The sequence below is a fragment of the Neodiprion pinetum genome, chromosome 2, assembly GCF_021155775.2.
Source record: "Neodiprion pinetum isolate iyNeoPine1 chromosome 2, iyNeoPine1.2, whole genome shotgun sequence".
NCBI classification, from domain to species: domain Eukaryota; kingdom Metazoa; phylum Arthropoda; class Insecta; order Hymenoptera; family Diprionidae; genus Neodiprion; species Neodiprion pinetum.
Genome location: NC_060233.1, coordinates 18,745,303 through 18,763,190, shown reverse-complemented (window position 1 = coordinate 18,763,190; position 17,888 = coordinate 18,745,303). Strand labels below are relative to the sequence as shown.

Genomic DNA, 17,888 nt, shown 5'->3' with positions numbered 1-17,888 from the left:
TCTCCGGACACATTCAACGAGTCGCCGAAGATCTTGGAGCGAAAACTCCGAAGTCGCGTCGCTGAGTCCTATAATTATTTCTTCGCCGGTAAACTGGTTATTACGTATACATGATGATTTTAGTGCGTTCGTCTGACAAGAATTATAGACTCACTGATGTGCAAGTTTCACGTGCCAGCCCTTTTTATACAGAGGGCGAAAAGGGGAAAAATCAAAATGGCATGTCGAAAATATTATTTTTCGCCCTGGGAGGGAAACTATTAGCGCGAAAGTTTACGAATCGTCATCAACATCCCCGGATCTATCTAATTGTAGCGAACTTCCCCAGCTTTTCTTAAAATTAAGTGCAACTGTAATTCGAAATATATATATAGCTACAATAACCCCCGATCTATCTAATTGTAGCGAACTTCCCCAGCCTATCTAATTGTAGCATCACCATCCGGTCAATTAACACAAAAGAGTGTATTCGAAGTACATGGAAAATATTATTTTTCGCTCTGGGGGTAAACTATTAGCGTGAAAGTTTACGAATCGCCATCAACATTCCCGACCTATCTAATTGTGGCGAACATCCCCGGCTTTACTTAACATTAAGTGCAACTGTAATTTGAAATATATTATATATATGTATATATATAACTACAATAAATTCTATTAATATTTTTCGAATGTAAAATTTTCGCTCTGGGGGTAAACTATTAGCGTGAAAGTTTACGGATCGTCATCAGCATTCCCTGTCTATTTAATTTCGATGTCACCATCCGGTCGATTAACGTAAAAGAATGTATTCGAAGTACGTGGAAAATATTATTTTTCGCCTGGGGCAAACCATTAGCGCAAAAGTTTACGGGTAACGGCGAAAAATCAAAATGGCTATTCATCCGACCAAGAAATAAATCACATTATCAAACTGTCCGACAATAAAAAATCAAAATGGCTGCTCATCCGGCTGAGCAAAAATCAAAATGGCCGCTGTCTGAATAGCTGCTCGTCAGACGGCAAAATCGAGCGATTATACTGGTGACGTCATAGCGAAAATCATATTATCAAACTGTCGGACGATGAAAAATCAAAATGGCCGTTTATCCGGCTAAATCAAAATGGCTTCTCATCCGGCTAAGCAAAAATCAAAATGGCTGCTCATCCGGCTAAATCAAAATGGCGATTATACTGGTAACGTCATTGGGAAAGGCTTGCTATAGTGGGGGTAACATACCGGCTGCCCGGGAGGGTGGTGGGAGGGAGCCGGCACGCCGCCATTTTTTGATTTTCAACTCTCATATCTATACTCCTTGGATGTCTCATCACGTGTTTGATTTATTTGAATTTTCCGAACAAACCCTTTCTTACCATCATCAGTTATATTCTACCACCAGCAAATCCACCTTCGACCACACCGAGAATTCTTCTTGAAGGGATCTGCTCGGTAATTGCAACTTTTCTAATTTATCAGCGTAACCAACTTCGTAAAAACGTTACCAACATGCGATTCTTAATAGGTGAGAAGTTATGGTTGACTGTCACATGTGAACTAGTCAATTTTAGGGAATTTGCTCGTGTCAGCGAAGATTAGTTTCAGGCTGCGAGCACGGATGTCAGCTAATCAAAATTAGGCAAGTTAAATCGCTCGCGCTATAAGCAGGTCCTTCCAAGAACTCTCGGTGTAACCTATGTAAGTATGTCGGAATAAAGCTGTATTTCGTTGGGGTTACGCTGTATTCTGTAATTGTTTCATTAACGGATTCAAGTTATCTGTTCAGAGTTAATTTATTGTGAGCTGAGTTATACGCGGAATTGGGTATTATGCAATGAACACCAAACGTAGTCAAAGTCACGGAACTAGATGTCGAGAGTTGATAAACAAGATAGGTAACGATTGAGGCAAGCTGATATGAGAGAGCAGTCTTGTCCGAGTAGTGAGACAGATCGGTCGTGCTCCTCAGACTGTTAATTCGTTAGAATTCTCTGATAAATATTGAAGACCGACAGAACGATGTGACAAGTATAACTTACGCTCCAGGTCCTTCCCAAGTCCAAGTAACAGTGTCTAATTTATTTGGGTACCGGATGCAGACCGGTTGAATCGGTACGCCCGGGTAAAAGGCTCCTGATTTGAAGGTGATGAGGCAAGATCGATTTGTACATGTTCCTTCCGGAAATATCATCACCTGTTATGTGTCCCGAAAAATTATTTAAATTAAAACATGCAACATACAATTTCTTACAATTAAAAATCGGGCAAAATCTTAGGAATTGATTTCATTATTGCTTTTAGATCATATTTTAAGTAGGAATCGCCATAGAAATTAGGATAGATGTACGGTATCTTCTTCAATGGCTTGATGTACACATGGGGGCAGTGATTCTGAGTCGGCTAATTTTTTGGACAAGTCTATTACGTTGGCAATATACATATTCGACTCACTTGGTGAAACATTTTCATAGTTATTGACTTGGCCAGTAGGATCGTTGTTATCTAAGAAGTCGGTTTTTTCCCGTGTAGTTTCCTCGTATATATATGTATATTAGGGTATTCCAGACAAAATTTTTTTTTTTTTGTTGAATCTCTCACATTAAAAATTAAACTGGTTTTATGAAATAAGAAGCCTTGACGAAGGAGGGCCCGGAGAAAAAATGCGAAGTGGTGTCTCACTCGACCATAGGCATTAACACCGATGAGACACCTTTTAAATTTTATTATCACCATCCCCCTTTCGGTGGTTGAAATATGACATGATATTCAGCTGTTTTAGCATGTGGTACACAAATTGCCGCGGTGGGAAGTGAGGGAAAAAATAATTTTTTTTTTTAATTTTACTCTCGAAGCATTATTTTTCAATAGTCTATTCCCTATACTACCTTGTGATTTTATTCAATTTGCTATGAAATTTTACCTCGCGAAAGGGGGTTCCGGTCAGTTAAGTCTAGCAGGTGTCTCAGAGTATGATACCTGGTCGACTGAGACACTTTTTAATATTTTTCGTCAGAGTCCCCTTTCGACAACGCTTCTTATAATACATAAAAGCACTCATTTTTTGTATGAAAACGATAAAAAAATTTTTTTTAGCGCACCCTACTATATACAGATATAAGGTTCTAAATCTTCTAGATCGCAAAGACTCTGGTGGTCATAACAGCAACTGAATAAACTTGCTTCACCAAAGACTATACCCCCCTCTCCAAAAAAGTGCCCGAGTTTCCAAACCTGTACGTAAGATCGTGGCCTGCAATGCCACTGTCGAGCGGCCGCTACGGGCTGGATCTGCATGGCCGACGTAACCAACTTGTTCAAAAAAACTAGTCATAGAATCACTGAGACACAATTTGTGTACATGTACGGAAGAAAAACTTGTTCGGTTTATATGTGCAACGGTAATTATATGGATAGTACTTTTTTTAGAGTAATAATAATTTTCATCACGATATTCAACAAGTTCAAAGAACATTTGTCAGTGTAAGTTCAATATACTAATAACTGATTCTCGCTGTAATTCCTGTCATTCTATCTAAAAAAAAATGCTATCCATATAATTATCGTCGCACATGTAGATCGAAAAGTTTTTTTTTTTCAATGTGTAAACTGAGTTCAAGACAGATTCGCATTGATTTACAGGTCTCAATAAATTTTGAACGTTTAAATGTCAGAGAGCTTACGAGATTAGAAAATTCATAAAAACGAAGTTTCAAAACATTCTGTGATACTTCACAGAAGTTCGAAACAATTCACAGGCTTTGAAATTGTTTGCTCACGAATTCTATGACAGTGTTTGAACTAAATTAATAAGAATTCATAAGCTTTGAAAAAAATTTTCAGGATAAAACTGCCTCTGTTTAAAAGGCTACGAGGAATTTCGCGTACTATACCAAAAGTTTTTATTACATTTGTAAAGGCGAAATGGTTGGAACGTGTAGAATTTAGAAAATCTCATACTAAATTAAGAGAGATGTAATTACCCAAAAAGTCGAAGATGTAAATAGCAAAAGAATGGATTTTTTTCATTTCAAATGAAATCGTGTGATAACCAAAAATGGACATTTACTCATTGACAATTTCGCTCTTCTTGCGTTACAATATATTTCATCTAATGTTCACTGCGTCGGTGCTATAAAGAATACTATTTTTCAATTTAGCTTCTAATAATTCACATTTTTAACTACCTGAGGCCAATCTTCCTTGGACGTCGCGCGTTCGATGATCTCCTTAATGGTATTCTGCCGTGAATTTGGATCTTCTCTCCAGACGTAGACGGGCTGGGTGTAATTGATGAGCTCTAGTATTAAGTATTGAAGTATTAGTTATAATTCTCTGCACAATTGGACTTTAGTCCAAAAAATCGTACAGTGAACTATTTTTTATCTATTTTTGTTCCGTGGTGATGCAGTAAATTTATTGTGTGATGTATTTATCGTATCCGTTAAATACAACGATACTTGACAATTTGAACCGACACCGCCGTCTGTAGACAAACCACAGAAACAACACACGCCTAGATGCACATACTGTGACACATTTTTTTCGGAAAATTTTCTTTCTGCGTAGTAGCAAGCTCATACGACATACTGTACACGTTTGAACGATATTTCTCAACCTTTCAATTCACGCCGGAATGCTCAGCATCCTACCTTGTTTTGCAACCTTTTATTTATTTAACTACTTTATTGGTAACAACTGCCAAGGTTTTTGGTTCCACATGATCCCTGAAATATTTTCAAGTTAAAGAAAAATATAATAATTATTTATTTATTTATTGAAAAAATAACACGAGTAAACAAATGCTTGAAATTCCTAATTTTCCACGAAAAACCATATTTCGCTAATCTACCGCGAAACTCCGAATGCCAAGCTTCATGTTACGTCCGTGGACGTCGTTTATTCCCAAGCGGTAAGTAACAAACGGGTTCGCCTTCGCCTTTACGTCCGGGGACAACCAGAACTTGGGATAGGATTGAATAACCGTTCGGATGCTTGAGCTATCAACTGTATATTTGTTTGAAGAATTTGTGGAATATCGGTAAGAAAAGTTATCCGTAAGGTTATTGAGTGTTGAAATAGACTTAAGCGTGTCGAACGTTGGAACAGGAATGATACTGAGGTAAAGAGCAGGAGTAGACGAAAGGTGCGCAAATGGTGGGGAATAGAATTAGCAGAGTTGGCAAAAAGCAAGTGGTGTGAGCCAGAATGGAAGCAGGAATGGAAATAGGAATAGGAATACGATGATCAGGTTACTGTAATAGGATCGTAGGAGAGTGACGAGATGGGGGTGACATGTGGCGATATGCCGAACGTAACACACTAACTCAATACACTCGAACAAATTTTAGAGAATCCTCTCAAAATATTTTTTTTTGTTGTTTTTGTTTGTCCGCCATATTGAATCCGACATTTCGAATTTTCGAAATTCGAGTTCAGATTCGTAATCAGTGACCCCAAAACCATGGTACATGAAGTTTCATCTAAATTAAATAAATTTTTGAATTTACGTCCACCATATTGGATCCGCTGTTCTGAATTTTAGAATCTTGGATTCAGATTGGTAATCAGCGACCCCAAAATCTCATCAGTGCAAAATTTCAAGCGAATCGGATTTAAGGAAAAATATGTGCATGAAAGGGTTATCCTATATATCGAATTTAATTCTTATTATTTGATTAGAATACTAATAATTATTCTGGGCTTACCTACAATGTATATCTTATAATTTCGGGTACTTATGTCTGCCACGTGTAACAACGTGTGTTGTTTTACTGGTATGACAAAAAATAACGAAAAATTAGAAAATATTTGCGAAATGAGTATAATGCAAACTCTTATTTCATAGTATATCAAATAGTAGTATACTTATGTCATAGCTGATCATTTATGAAGGATTATAAACAAACGTCATGGAATTATTGAAGAAACACCGGTAACAATTTCTCACAACTTTGCGTATTTTTTTTTTTTCACTAAAAATGAGTCTTATTGGTTGATCGTCGTATTGAATATTTTATACTTAACCCCCATGATTACGGTAAGCTGAAAAATCTGTGGGTAAATAATCGTGTAAAATTTTGAAAATTATAGACTAAGATTTATGAAATTTTGCACAACGTGTACGCGTAGGGATTGCATCGAACAATATGTGAGAGAAAGCCGTGTCACATTCCTATTATCAGTTAACAGCTGTAACTTTCATCTTTTTCTGATAAACTGGTTCAATCGTGTAGTCATAGAATTAAGGTAATGTAGTACTCCTTTCTGTACCGACCGAACAAACTCACCCTTTTTCTACCTATATTAAATAAACAAACGAACGTAAAGGTTTCAAATTTCGACGATTTCCTGCATTTCAGAAGACAGAAGTGCATAACTGAGATACTTTGCGCAATTCTGGGAAAAATGAGAATGATTTACTTTTGATGATTTTCGGGATATGAGTAACTTTCTTGAATTTCGCTACGAAAGAGGGATGTATTGTTGAAATTCGAACCCTTTCTGTGATTTGTTTATTTAATATAAAAAGAAAAACAGTGAATTTGCTCGGTCGGTAAAGGTAAGAGTACAACATGACCTTAATCACTTGGAAGGTATAATGTATTACGGCTACTGAAGACAAAAATTAAAAATAACAAAATTACCATTACTCCAGTTGTTCGGTAATTCCCCGTATGTGTATAATATATGATTGTTGCATTCTTAGTGGTAATAAGTGACGCAATTAATTTGTCACTTGTACCTTCATATGATTATCATTAAATTATTACAATGTTTAATGATGTCATTTGGAGTCTAATACAGATGTAATTTAGTAATACAAAAGCTTTATCTAAAAATACGAACGAATTCCGTGGAATAATTATCAGTAAAATTTCCGTAAGCACCACAAAATTTATTTCTTTATATTTTTGGTAGTTCGGGGGGCATGCTTAGTTATGAATGCCCTTCATATAGCTGTACAGATATTTGGTTTACTTGGCAGATATCCATCTGTGAAACTTTTTTCTCTCCTCGGTCGGATTTCTTGGATCAAATTTTTCTCGGAAAACATTCAATCGGGGAATAAATCAAATTTTTATCAAAACAGTGGCGGTCTTATCATAACCATGAATTTCATTCACCTTTTTTTCTCGCCTACAACTTTGCGAAAAATGCGCTCCGGGATATTAGATTTCGGAAATAGTAATCAGGTTTTCCTGCGCTGTGGGTTGAAGATATTTATAACTTCAAGATGATTACGTAATTCGATATACGTCAATACGGAGATGCGTCAAAAATGCAGCAAGCTTTGTCGTCAGAGCACAAAAGTCGTGTCGATAGTTGGTGCAATTCCGCATTTAACGTATAAGAGATTCCCATTCTTTTTCGTCACTTATTCTTCTAATAACAATTCCGTACGACAAATATATCTTAAAGTATTCGTGAAGCAATACTTCTTATTTTGAAAGAAAAGTGAAAATATGATGCTATCAGCAGGATTCATTATTGATTTGACTGAACAAATGTTTGCGAATACGGTAAATTAGACGCAGAATCATCAGAAGGACTATCTACAATTTTTTTTTTCGTTGATCCCTCACTGATTTTAACAAAAAATAACAGAATACGTCATAGAAGTATATTATAGTCACTGCGCGGATAAATCAAATCGAAATTGAGCTAATGGCCATGATTTAATTCTTTTGCATAATGATCAGCATTTATAAACCATGATTTTGTATAACTCTCTTAAAAATACCATGTGGCTGTTCGAAAATTAATTAAAAGGCTTGAGTAAAAAATGTAAGAAACTCGTCGTTTCTCGCTTATGCCCGAATGCACGCGATCTTCACAGATTATAATCGCAATTCAATAAGAGCTGAATAAAATTGTACGTAAGTGAAAATAAATGCAACCGCAGATGACAATTTCCATGTGATTTTATACCATAGCCAATGAACAACAATAAAAAGTCGCCATTCACGCGCACAGCGTTAAAGTCATGTAGGTGTCCTACCTTTACCGACCGAGCAAATTCACCGTTTTTCTTTCTATATTTAATAAACAAACGAACGGAAAGGTTTCGAATTTTGCCGGTGCATTGCTTTTTTGTAACGGAATTCAGGAAAGTTACCTATATCCCGAAAATTGTAAAAAAAAACACACATTTGTTTTTTCCATCACCAATCTGGGTGAATCAAAATTACATAACCACGTGTGCACAGGTGCATTTAATTTTCTTACGCCGTAAGTCTGGTCCTTGTATTGTTTCAAACTTTACTTTCATCCGTTTTTTGATAACTATACACCGTGCTCATTGGGATTTTGTATCCACCAATTTTTGTACGCTGGTAGTCTGACGATTAAGAAAATCACAAGCAGTAAGGCAATCGCTAGACCAACGACGTGTCGGCAGATACGGGGAACCAAATTTGTTCAAATTTCAGCAAGTATGCCGCCTTAGAAAATTGACAAAAAGCGGGTGTGACAAACGTTGAAGACTGTACGGGACCAGACTTACGGCGTGGAAAGATTTTGATGCGCCTGTGCATAAATGGAAGTGTGTTTTTTATTTAAACCATATTGGTACTGGTTGTATTGAATCATAAGCTGAAAATATTATAGTTTTTCTCGATTTTCTGACATATTTAATTTGTTCCAATTGGTTTTTAAAATATTTCATTCTTTCAAATTGAATAACTGCTACAATATTTTTTTCGGTCTAAGGCCTACGTTATTTGATTGATTTTACAGTTGTAAGAGAAAAATTGGCAAGCTTCTACAGCCATTTGTTCTTGCAAGTACAGTGCAACCTCCGAATAAGACCGGGCTCGGGCGGTTAGGGGAATATAATTCCAAGAAATGGGTTTACCCCCACCCGCGGTCCGAATTCGCCACAAAAAATTCTCGGCTCAACCTCCAAATAAGTCCGCTTGCTCACTCGACGAATTGCACGTGCAAAGTTTATAGGCCCCTTGCGTGACATACATGCATGCTATTTGTGTGTGTAAAACCTGTATAAATATACGCCTGTCAGCCTGTCAAATTCTGTTTCAACTGTAATTCTGCATTATGCACAATGTATGCGCTATGGAGTGCATTATGTATTATAAATTGTATTTCTCATTAATAATAAAATAACTGTTCTCTATAACAAAAAGAATTGTCCTCTACTTTAAAATTTCAAATGCTCAAGTACATACGCAGAAAGATATTATTTGATATTAAAGAATGATATTATTTTTTGACAAAAATTGCTGAATATTTTACTTTGTGTTACCTTTTTTAAGATAATTTCCTTTTTTTCATTAATATATCTAAATTTTGAAAAAAGTATAAATATTAATAGGTGTTAACAATAGATTAATTCATTACTATACTATTATTCAAAGCATAAATTGAGATCAAAACACAATTTCCACGGGCGGACTTATTCAGAGGTTCGCCCCCGATTCTGCGATGTGCGACGATGCGCGACGATGCGTGAATAAGTGGGGGCAACTCTCGAGCGAAGATTAGGGGAAGCGGACTTATTTGGAGAGGGCTTATTCAGAGGTTGCACTGTACATTCGTGGGTGAAAATCATGTTTCAATACGGAATGTGCATTATGGTTTAACTATTATGAATAATATATTTGTATTGAACTTATGACTCGTTTCACAATTAGATACGCGGCTTTGAAGTACTGTTTTCATATACATTTTCATTAGCTTTTTATTCATATCTTGTGCCAACAGTCTGAGACTTTGATACGAGGAAACGTTGGATTGTTCCACGTGCGGCGGATGGGTCAAGCCAAGAATTCTAGGGAATTAAGTATAACTCCCAAAAAATCTAAGCAAATTGTAACTGAAGTTATTTAAATTCAATTCAATTGAAACAATATGCCTTTAACGCAGTAATAGTATATTTTGCAAGATCTGCTTGGTAAGTTCGATTTTATAAGGCCGGTAGAGCGCGTGTCTATTTTTTGGGAAGTGCTCCATTCCCATACAGTACAGGAAAACAACGTTGACTCATACACACAACTGGAATCCTCTATTTTTTACACTAGGGCTTTCTTTGATGTATACGCACTTTCGAATAACTAAATTTTTAACGCCATATACTGTTACATTAATTGCGGAAATATTACAAGTGCGAAACGTAGACGATATCTGGACGAGTGTGGCTTGCGATACGAGCCGTTAGGCAATGCTGTAATCACACGAGTTGGATATCGCCTATTCACACGTGTTATATATCATTGTGTCGCAAGTGCAGAAGGTCGGTGATATCCGACAATTATGAAGTCTGCAGTGTGAGCTGAAGGCTAGTGCTGCATTCACACGAATACTCGTATAAATTCAGCACGGGCCAAGGCAAACGCTTTAATCACTCAAGTCAGACATCGCCAACTGACACGTGTGACACGCACCATTTTTTGTGATGCCTGTAAGGAAAAGTATGCTTTTGAGAAGCAGACGAATGAGTCCCGCTTACAAGGAATATCCACTTTGGTGTCCCCCTCCGATTTCGTTGCAACTCACATATGTTGTAGAACATTGAACACTAAAAGATACATATCTTTTTCGATCGGCGGAAAAATTATTTGAAGGGGTGAAACAAGCCCCCAAATTGAGGCATGTCAGGAGAGATTTCGTAGTTTTATCTATGAGCAATCGAACGATTTCAATGAATCAAAAATGAAAAGGTTACTCATGTAAATTAATGTAAAAACCGTCATACGTATTAGAAAAAAACTCAGAGATGAAATACTCCTTAACTTTTTTTTTCGCGCCCTTGATTCAAAAGTTGTGAATCGAATTGAATGAAATCAGTGCCATTTTAGAAGGGAAACAATATGGAAAAGAAAACTTAGAAGTAAAGGAAATTAGTATTTCTTCTGAAGTTCATCATTCCTAGTTTCTGGCTTTGTTTCTACTCTTTCGTCTGAGGCCTTTCGTTTTCTGAACGTGATTCTTCTACTTCTTTTTAATTTTTTTCAGCTTTTCACTCCTCTTATTTATTTCCAACTTTCTTTTAATCCGTTTTTCTAATTTTGCACAGTTTTCATCTTCACTTTCATCATTTCTAACCATTTTTCCGATGCTATAACTGATGGCGGCCACTTTTTCTGTACCTATTTTTTTTGCTGAATATTTTTTAGAATTTCCATCATTTTATTTATTACTAATAGTTGTAACTTCACTCTGCACATCTTAATCCACACAAGAAGATACGACAGCATCGCTATCAGAAATTTCCGTCAGCATTTTTTTTACTTGCAGTCAAAAATAGTAGCTACACTTACAATTAGATGACCAGCTGTGGTCAGTCCATGGCCGAAAACGGGAATTCGTTATAAAAGTACCAAATATGGCCACCCGTTGTTATTGGTTGAATTGAGATTAAGTTCATATTTCAACGGTCTGACATGGAAGTTCAAGTCTTAAGTAAGATATATTCATCGAAACATAATGCAGTACATTATTTTGTTATTCAATGGACAAGCTTTACTAAGTCCAGGCAATGGGTAGGTTCTGACTTACAAAAGGTCAAGGAAAGTTCTAATTTGGCAGATTTGTAAAGTTCGGTGTCCTAATTATTATTCCGAGTTTGCGACCTTGGGCGACCGCCGCTTGTGCCGCCATATTGGCAGAATGGTACCAAAAACCAGTTTTTCGAGAATATCTTCTCTCCAGTGCCACCTAGGTCAAAAATAGTGATTAGAAAAATCATAGAGCATGCAATCTCCTGCAACTTTTGTGTGAAATATTTTTTAATCAGATATATAGTTCACGAGTCACAGCGGAGTCAAACTCATCGCATTTCTACAATTCGCAAAATCGCTACATTTTTTCTCGAACTTTCAGTAAATACCGATTATTTAATACGTACTATCGTTTTTTACTCATTTCCGCAGCACCATGAGGTAGAGTGAGAGGCGTGTTTTTTTTAATGTGCACTGAGACAAAAATTTGCGCATATAGTTAAAAATCTGTATAGCTAAAATATTATAGTCGGAAAGATAATTTTTATAGTAGAATTCACTCAAATTATCGTTTGGCGCACTATAAACACAATATCAATCTTACCATACACTTATAGTTGAAGCAAGGACGTCAAAGGTACTATAATAATCGTACAATGAACTATATTTTTTGTTATAATGTTCACCATACACAGATGTTCATCAGGATTATATTCGTATAGTGCGGTGAGCTCTGTTCTGTACTCTTCGATAGTATAGAGTATGGTTCAATTAACTAATTTATAATCAACTATTTACGGATAAGTATTTAGACCACCCGAGATGATTTCTGCAACTTTTGTCAGAGTTGAATGCACCATACATAGTTTGACTCGACTTAAATGTGGCTAACGCTAATACAGTAATTATACAGACAAGATCATACGAACATAGTTTCAACGACTAAACATACACTGTAGAAAATATTTGAAAATCTACGACACATTTACAACACAAAAGTGTAGTTGAATTACAAATTTCGTGTTATAAAGTGAATTACTAAGCATTCTCAATAAATGTGCGTTATAATTTTGTCATTTTGCTTAACTTAGTTGGAAACACGCAAAAGGGTATTTTGAATTCACTTCATTGTGCAGTAAATGTATCAGGTATATTTGGAAATTTCATTTACGGTACTTGGAATTTACTAAAAATTCTGCTGAATTCACTTGATAAATGGAATAATCTTATTGATCAGTTTTCAGTGACTGTACCCGTCATGTCCGTATGGACCGTACATTGTATTATCAATCAAATAACGTCATAGATTCTCATAAGGTAGTTTGGCGTAGTAGGTAGGGTGTCAGATTTTATAATCCAAAGATTGCGAGCGAAAGGGGTTCGAGCCCCGGTTATGAAAACATAATGCGCTAGGTTTTAATCGATCCAAAATGCGTTTTCAACGGTTGTAGTTACTGATAAGTTGTCAAAATGGTGTCTGCGCTCACGAAAAATCATTGAGATGAGTTATCTACGAGTTCCTCATCTATTTTTTTTCATTCCAGTTTTACTACACATTTACGATGAAGCTACTCAACTCGTATAGTAAAAGTTAACGAAGTGCAATCTAAAATTTCCAAATTATAAATCGAGTAACGATAAGCTTATCACGTTTACCGCACTAATGTTTGAATATGGTCAGGGTCTTTATCATTGTACCGTTAACCATAAAACTTTTGTCAGATGCAACCATAAATTCATAGTTCGGAACAACATAATGCAATAAGTTCTATTAACTATAAATTCGTATTGTCCCCTGAGCACACTATTTTTTATGGTAAAGACAACCATAATTTTCTCCGAGTGTGGTATCCCCAGTAGGCCTAATCCACGATTCATTATTTACTCATGTCTTTTCTTCCGTTTCGATGCCCTAGGTGGTCAGGCTCGCTCATATCAATAGCTTCTTGCAAATTTATTCCCTCCTCTTTCGAGTTTTCATCTTCGTTGTCTTCTCCGACTTCCTGTGCCAATAATTTCGCAACGTTCAGGTCTCCATTCTCGTCGTCGACGTTGTCTTCTTCTACTTCTCCTCCTCCTGAGCCCGCAAAAATATCTCCGCTGTCTTCACACGCGTCTCCGTGGCAGCATGTGCAGATAACAGAACATTTCAAGCCCGTTTTCCTACACCCACATGCTCGACCGCACTCCTTCTTGCACCTGCACGAAATAAATTTCAGGAGCGCTTCTGGTGCTGGATCTTTCGTTGTTTTTACTGGAGTAAGCCCAATCTTGCTTCTTTCCCAACCCCGTTGCTCTGGACTCTCGTGTATATCATACCAAGCCTGAACTTGGTGGTAGGTCCGAAGGGAATGTTGCCGTGAAGCAGCTTCCCTTGTAGGGGGTAATGCAGCAAGATTGAATTTACTCTTCGTGACGGATCTTGCGAAATTTTGATAGCGTAGGGAGCCCAAAGTAATGATGTTTTCCTTGGAAACGCCGTAAAGAGCAATAAAAAAGCTTTCTCCCGCAGCAGCAATGACTTCGGGATCTGCGTTTCGCTCTTTCAAAGCTTGTATAGTTTGCCTTGAATATTCGTTCTTTTCGAGTGTTTTTATAAACTTAATTTTTCCTACGTTGAAAACAGAAGAAGTAGTGTCGCACCCGCTGAACGCATGCAAGAACAATATGTTTTCCGCCACTATTTCTCCGTACTGTAGACTTCGAGGAGAGTAAATTTTTTCAACAATTTTTCCTCTGCCTGGTTTGCGAAGGTAAACGTTTGGATGAGATCTCGCCAGTGCTGTTAGCAGGACGAGAAGATCGATATCTTCTCCTACTATGAATACGGGATCAAACGATGCAGACATACTGATCGCCGTGTTAACAATCAATGTCTCAGCATCTTCTGTAGCCTGTTTTACTATGAAATTAGAATTTTCAAGTTTCTTCTTTAGCATCGAAATCAAGTGAATTTTATTTGTTTCGTTTGAGAAAAATCTTTCTTGCGAAACGGTTGAAACCATCGACTCATCAAGATGTACGTCAGCGGAAGTTTGTTTATTTGAACGGTGAAGTCTTTCGGCACTCTTTGTACTTTTGGTAGCTGCGTTAATTGGATAACGGTCAAAAACAACGACTGTGTTAGAACCATAATGCCTTTGCACGTACTGTACGTAGTTTAGCTCGTAAAGATTGGGGTCAGAGAGAGGGGATAGCAGACCCTCCTAGGGTCTTTTGTATTGGCCCCAACCGAAATAATTTCTGACCTGCTGTGTTCTGAAGTCCTCTACGCTAATATTCGTTTAGTCCTGGAATAAAATCGTAGCAATGTAATCTAAAAGTTTTGTAAATACCGTCAATTTGTTTGAAATGAATAAAAAAACGGTAGTACGTATTAAGTAATCGGTATTTACTGAAATTTCCAGAAAAACTGTAGTGATTTTGCGAATTGTAGAAATTTTCTGAGTTTGACTCCGCTGTAACTCGTGAACTATTCATCTGATTAAAAAATATTTCACACAAAAGCTGCAGGAAATTGCATGCTCTATGATTTTTCTAATAACTGATTTTGACCTAGGTGGCACTGGAGAGAAGATATTTTCGAAAAACTGGTTTTTGATACCATTCTGCCAATATGGCGGCGCGAGCGGCGGTCGCCCAAGGTCGCAAACTCGGAATATCAATTGGGACACCAAACTGTACAAATCTACCAAATTACAACTTTCCTTGACCTTTTGTAGTGAAAGCCCCCTTTTATGTCTCTCTCTCTCAGTGACTGGACAACCTAAAGCTTAAAAATTCCCTAAAATAGCGGATGTAGTTACAAATGTAGCAGTGGCCAGAACCGGTGCATCTATCCTACGAGACCTGAAGCATTTATTGAAAAGTACGGAGCAGAAAATAAATACATTTCAGATGAAACCGAATTTTAACTGGAAATCAACAGGGGGCGAAATTTGGCAATGGAAGGAACAAAGAAAGTTGTATGCGTTTTCCGGTCAGTCTAATCTACAAGCCATAGCTACACGATCCAGTCTGTAATGAACGCTGATGTAAAATTGCTCTTCCTTCTTTTTATAGTTTTGAAAGAAACAAGAGGAGAATTTGAGCAAAGAGTGGAAAAAGAATTATTCATTCCGGAAAATGTCTTTATAACGGCATCAAAATCTGAGGAACTTACTTCTGGTATATATTATAATTGATTGTACATTGTTTTTTAATCATGTAAAATATTTTTCATGTTTAACAGAGCATTTCAGAACTTGGTTGAAAAAAGTATTTTTCCCTAATGTCGATAGTGACATCGTGTTATTAATAGATTCTTAAAGTGAACACTACCTAAAAATTGTTCGAGAAATAACTCCTCATAATAAACATACATATATGAGTGGTTCCAATGATTATACAAAAAGACACGACTGGGTCAACCGGGGCACGATGGATCTCCAAAAAAGCTTTGGCAAAAAAAAAAAATTTTTCTCTCAATATCGAGATATTATTAAAGATTTGTTTAGTGCATGTTGAATTCAGGTATGTAACATTTTTCCAGAACAAAAAAAATTCATTTGAAGATTTTTTAACAATGACATTTTGGATAAAAGTCATTTGCTCCGGAATATAATTTTTTTGGTCACACATATTCATATATTATTAACGATTTATTAATAATACAAGTAGAACTAAACTATTCAGTTATTTGAAAAAGAAAAAATTTTGAAATTTTTTGTGGGGGTGTTATTGGTTGTATAATTGTGATCATAACGAGCGACTATCGATGACCACATTTACACCCAGCCGTGATGTTATTCCGACCTGTTTCGGGTTCGTAACCCGTTGACTACGCAGTCGTATGAAGGATCAGAGGAAATGAAAGGAACCTGCATTGAGGAGTCGAATGTTCAAGTATATAATTGACTTACGGTCAAAGATATGGAGAGTACAATGAGAAGATGTGGAGGAGGAAAAAGGAAAGAGAGATGAATGTTGGCCGAATGGAAGATAACTTGAGAGTGAGTATACGGGGGAAGGATGCAAGGGACTGGCTAGTTGCAGTGCAGGAGTAAAACGAGCATTCTGCTGATGCGGTGTGGAAATTAAAGCAGTGAGGTGATGATAAGAAGAAGATATAGCATATAAAGTAGCTGTAAGGGTGTGGGAAAAGAATCTAAGGTCTGAAGGACGTGACAGGAGTCACCCCTGTTTGGATTCCGGGTATGGAAAAAATTTGTACGACGTTTTTCAGACAGCGTAATTCATTGGATTCAGAGATGAATTTACATTTAAGGAGTAATATTATTATACTGCAATCTCTTACACATAATCAACTGTCATCTCTACAGTACGTAAATCTTTTCACATATTCATGGTTCAAAAGTAATTTTATTACCGAAAACTCTGTTAATTTTGGTTTCGGCTGATCAAAGTTTATCGTGTGATATCCGATTGCAATCATGTAGCTGTTGTAAAATGTGAATGGTGCAAAAAATCTCTGTCTTTAAGACATTCTTCCGATGACCACCATTTTTACACCACCTTCGAGCCTTGATTCTTAATAGATGTAATTTTAATCATAAGTCTATACCATAAAAATATGCATAATATAATATAAATGTGATATTTTGTAATGGTTGTGGCATTCGTTTAAGGCGCCAAGTTTGAAGCTAAAATCGAACCACGTCGTCCGTTTTAACTGACCCAAGTTAAAGCAAACAGACGAAGTATGATTTCCGTTTTCTTCGTCAATTCCTTGGCCATTACCATTTATACAAGCCATTTCAGTTATGAAAGCTTAACATTCAATTGCAACGAAACGTACTTTAATAATAATTCGATCACGATTAGGCTTTGTACTATACATCGCCACGAGTTACCTTGATTATTTAAAATACAACAGCATTGAATCGACGAAAATCTAAGCAACAAACAAAAAAAAAAGTGAGAAAACTTAGCATAGTTAAACAATATAAAGAAACTATTAATGTGACGAGACAATTTTGGATGTACGGTACATATGTTTGTCCAACTTTTGTTTTCATTTATAGGTTCGCGAAAATACCAAAACGAAAGGAATAAAATTCAATTAAAACGAATATTCACTTCGCATATATGATAATCTAAGTAATTTCTTGCTCGTTGCAATGTTTTTGAAAGTAAAATAAGTCAGACTTGTTTGAGAAGATACAGTGGATTTGCATAAACCAAATAATTGGTCTCATTTAAACTATAACCTTTGTTTGATTTTAGATATCATTTTATCACTTACTTACTGCGAAAAGTCTGTTACATAGTGATCAAACTAGAGTGATTTTCATAATCAGATATATTTCTGAATAAATTGTTGAACGCCTGTTTTGAACATTTTTATCTAGTTACATTCTTTTGAAAAAGATACTAGTTCGATTTAAACCTGTGATTTAAATGTATGAATCGGTTCAGAAATCATACATAATCGTTGCTAAAAATGTTCGACTTTT

At 36.3% G+C, this 17,888-nt stretch overlaps 1 protein-coding gene across 4 annotated transcripts in view; it reads right to left on the bottom strand.

The window, feature by feature from the left end:
- LPCAT (lysophosphatidylcholine acyltransferase) overlaps window positions 1-17,888 on the bottom strand; it is a 125,626-nt gene that overhangs the window by 14,426 nt on the left and 93,312 nt on the right. For all 4 annotated transcript variants that reach the window (XM_046613746.2, XM_046613747.2, XM_046613748.2 and 1 more), the window contains exons 4-5: window positions 4,162-4,274; window positions 2,017-2,171 (exon numbers count right to left, since the gene is read on the bottom strand). In XM_046613746.2, the coding sequence (XP_046469702.1) occupies window positions 2,017-2,171; window positions 4,162-4,274 (268 nt within the window). The remainder of the gene's footprint in view (window positions 1-2,016; window positions 2,172-4,161; window positions 4,275-17,888) is intronic.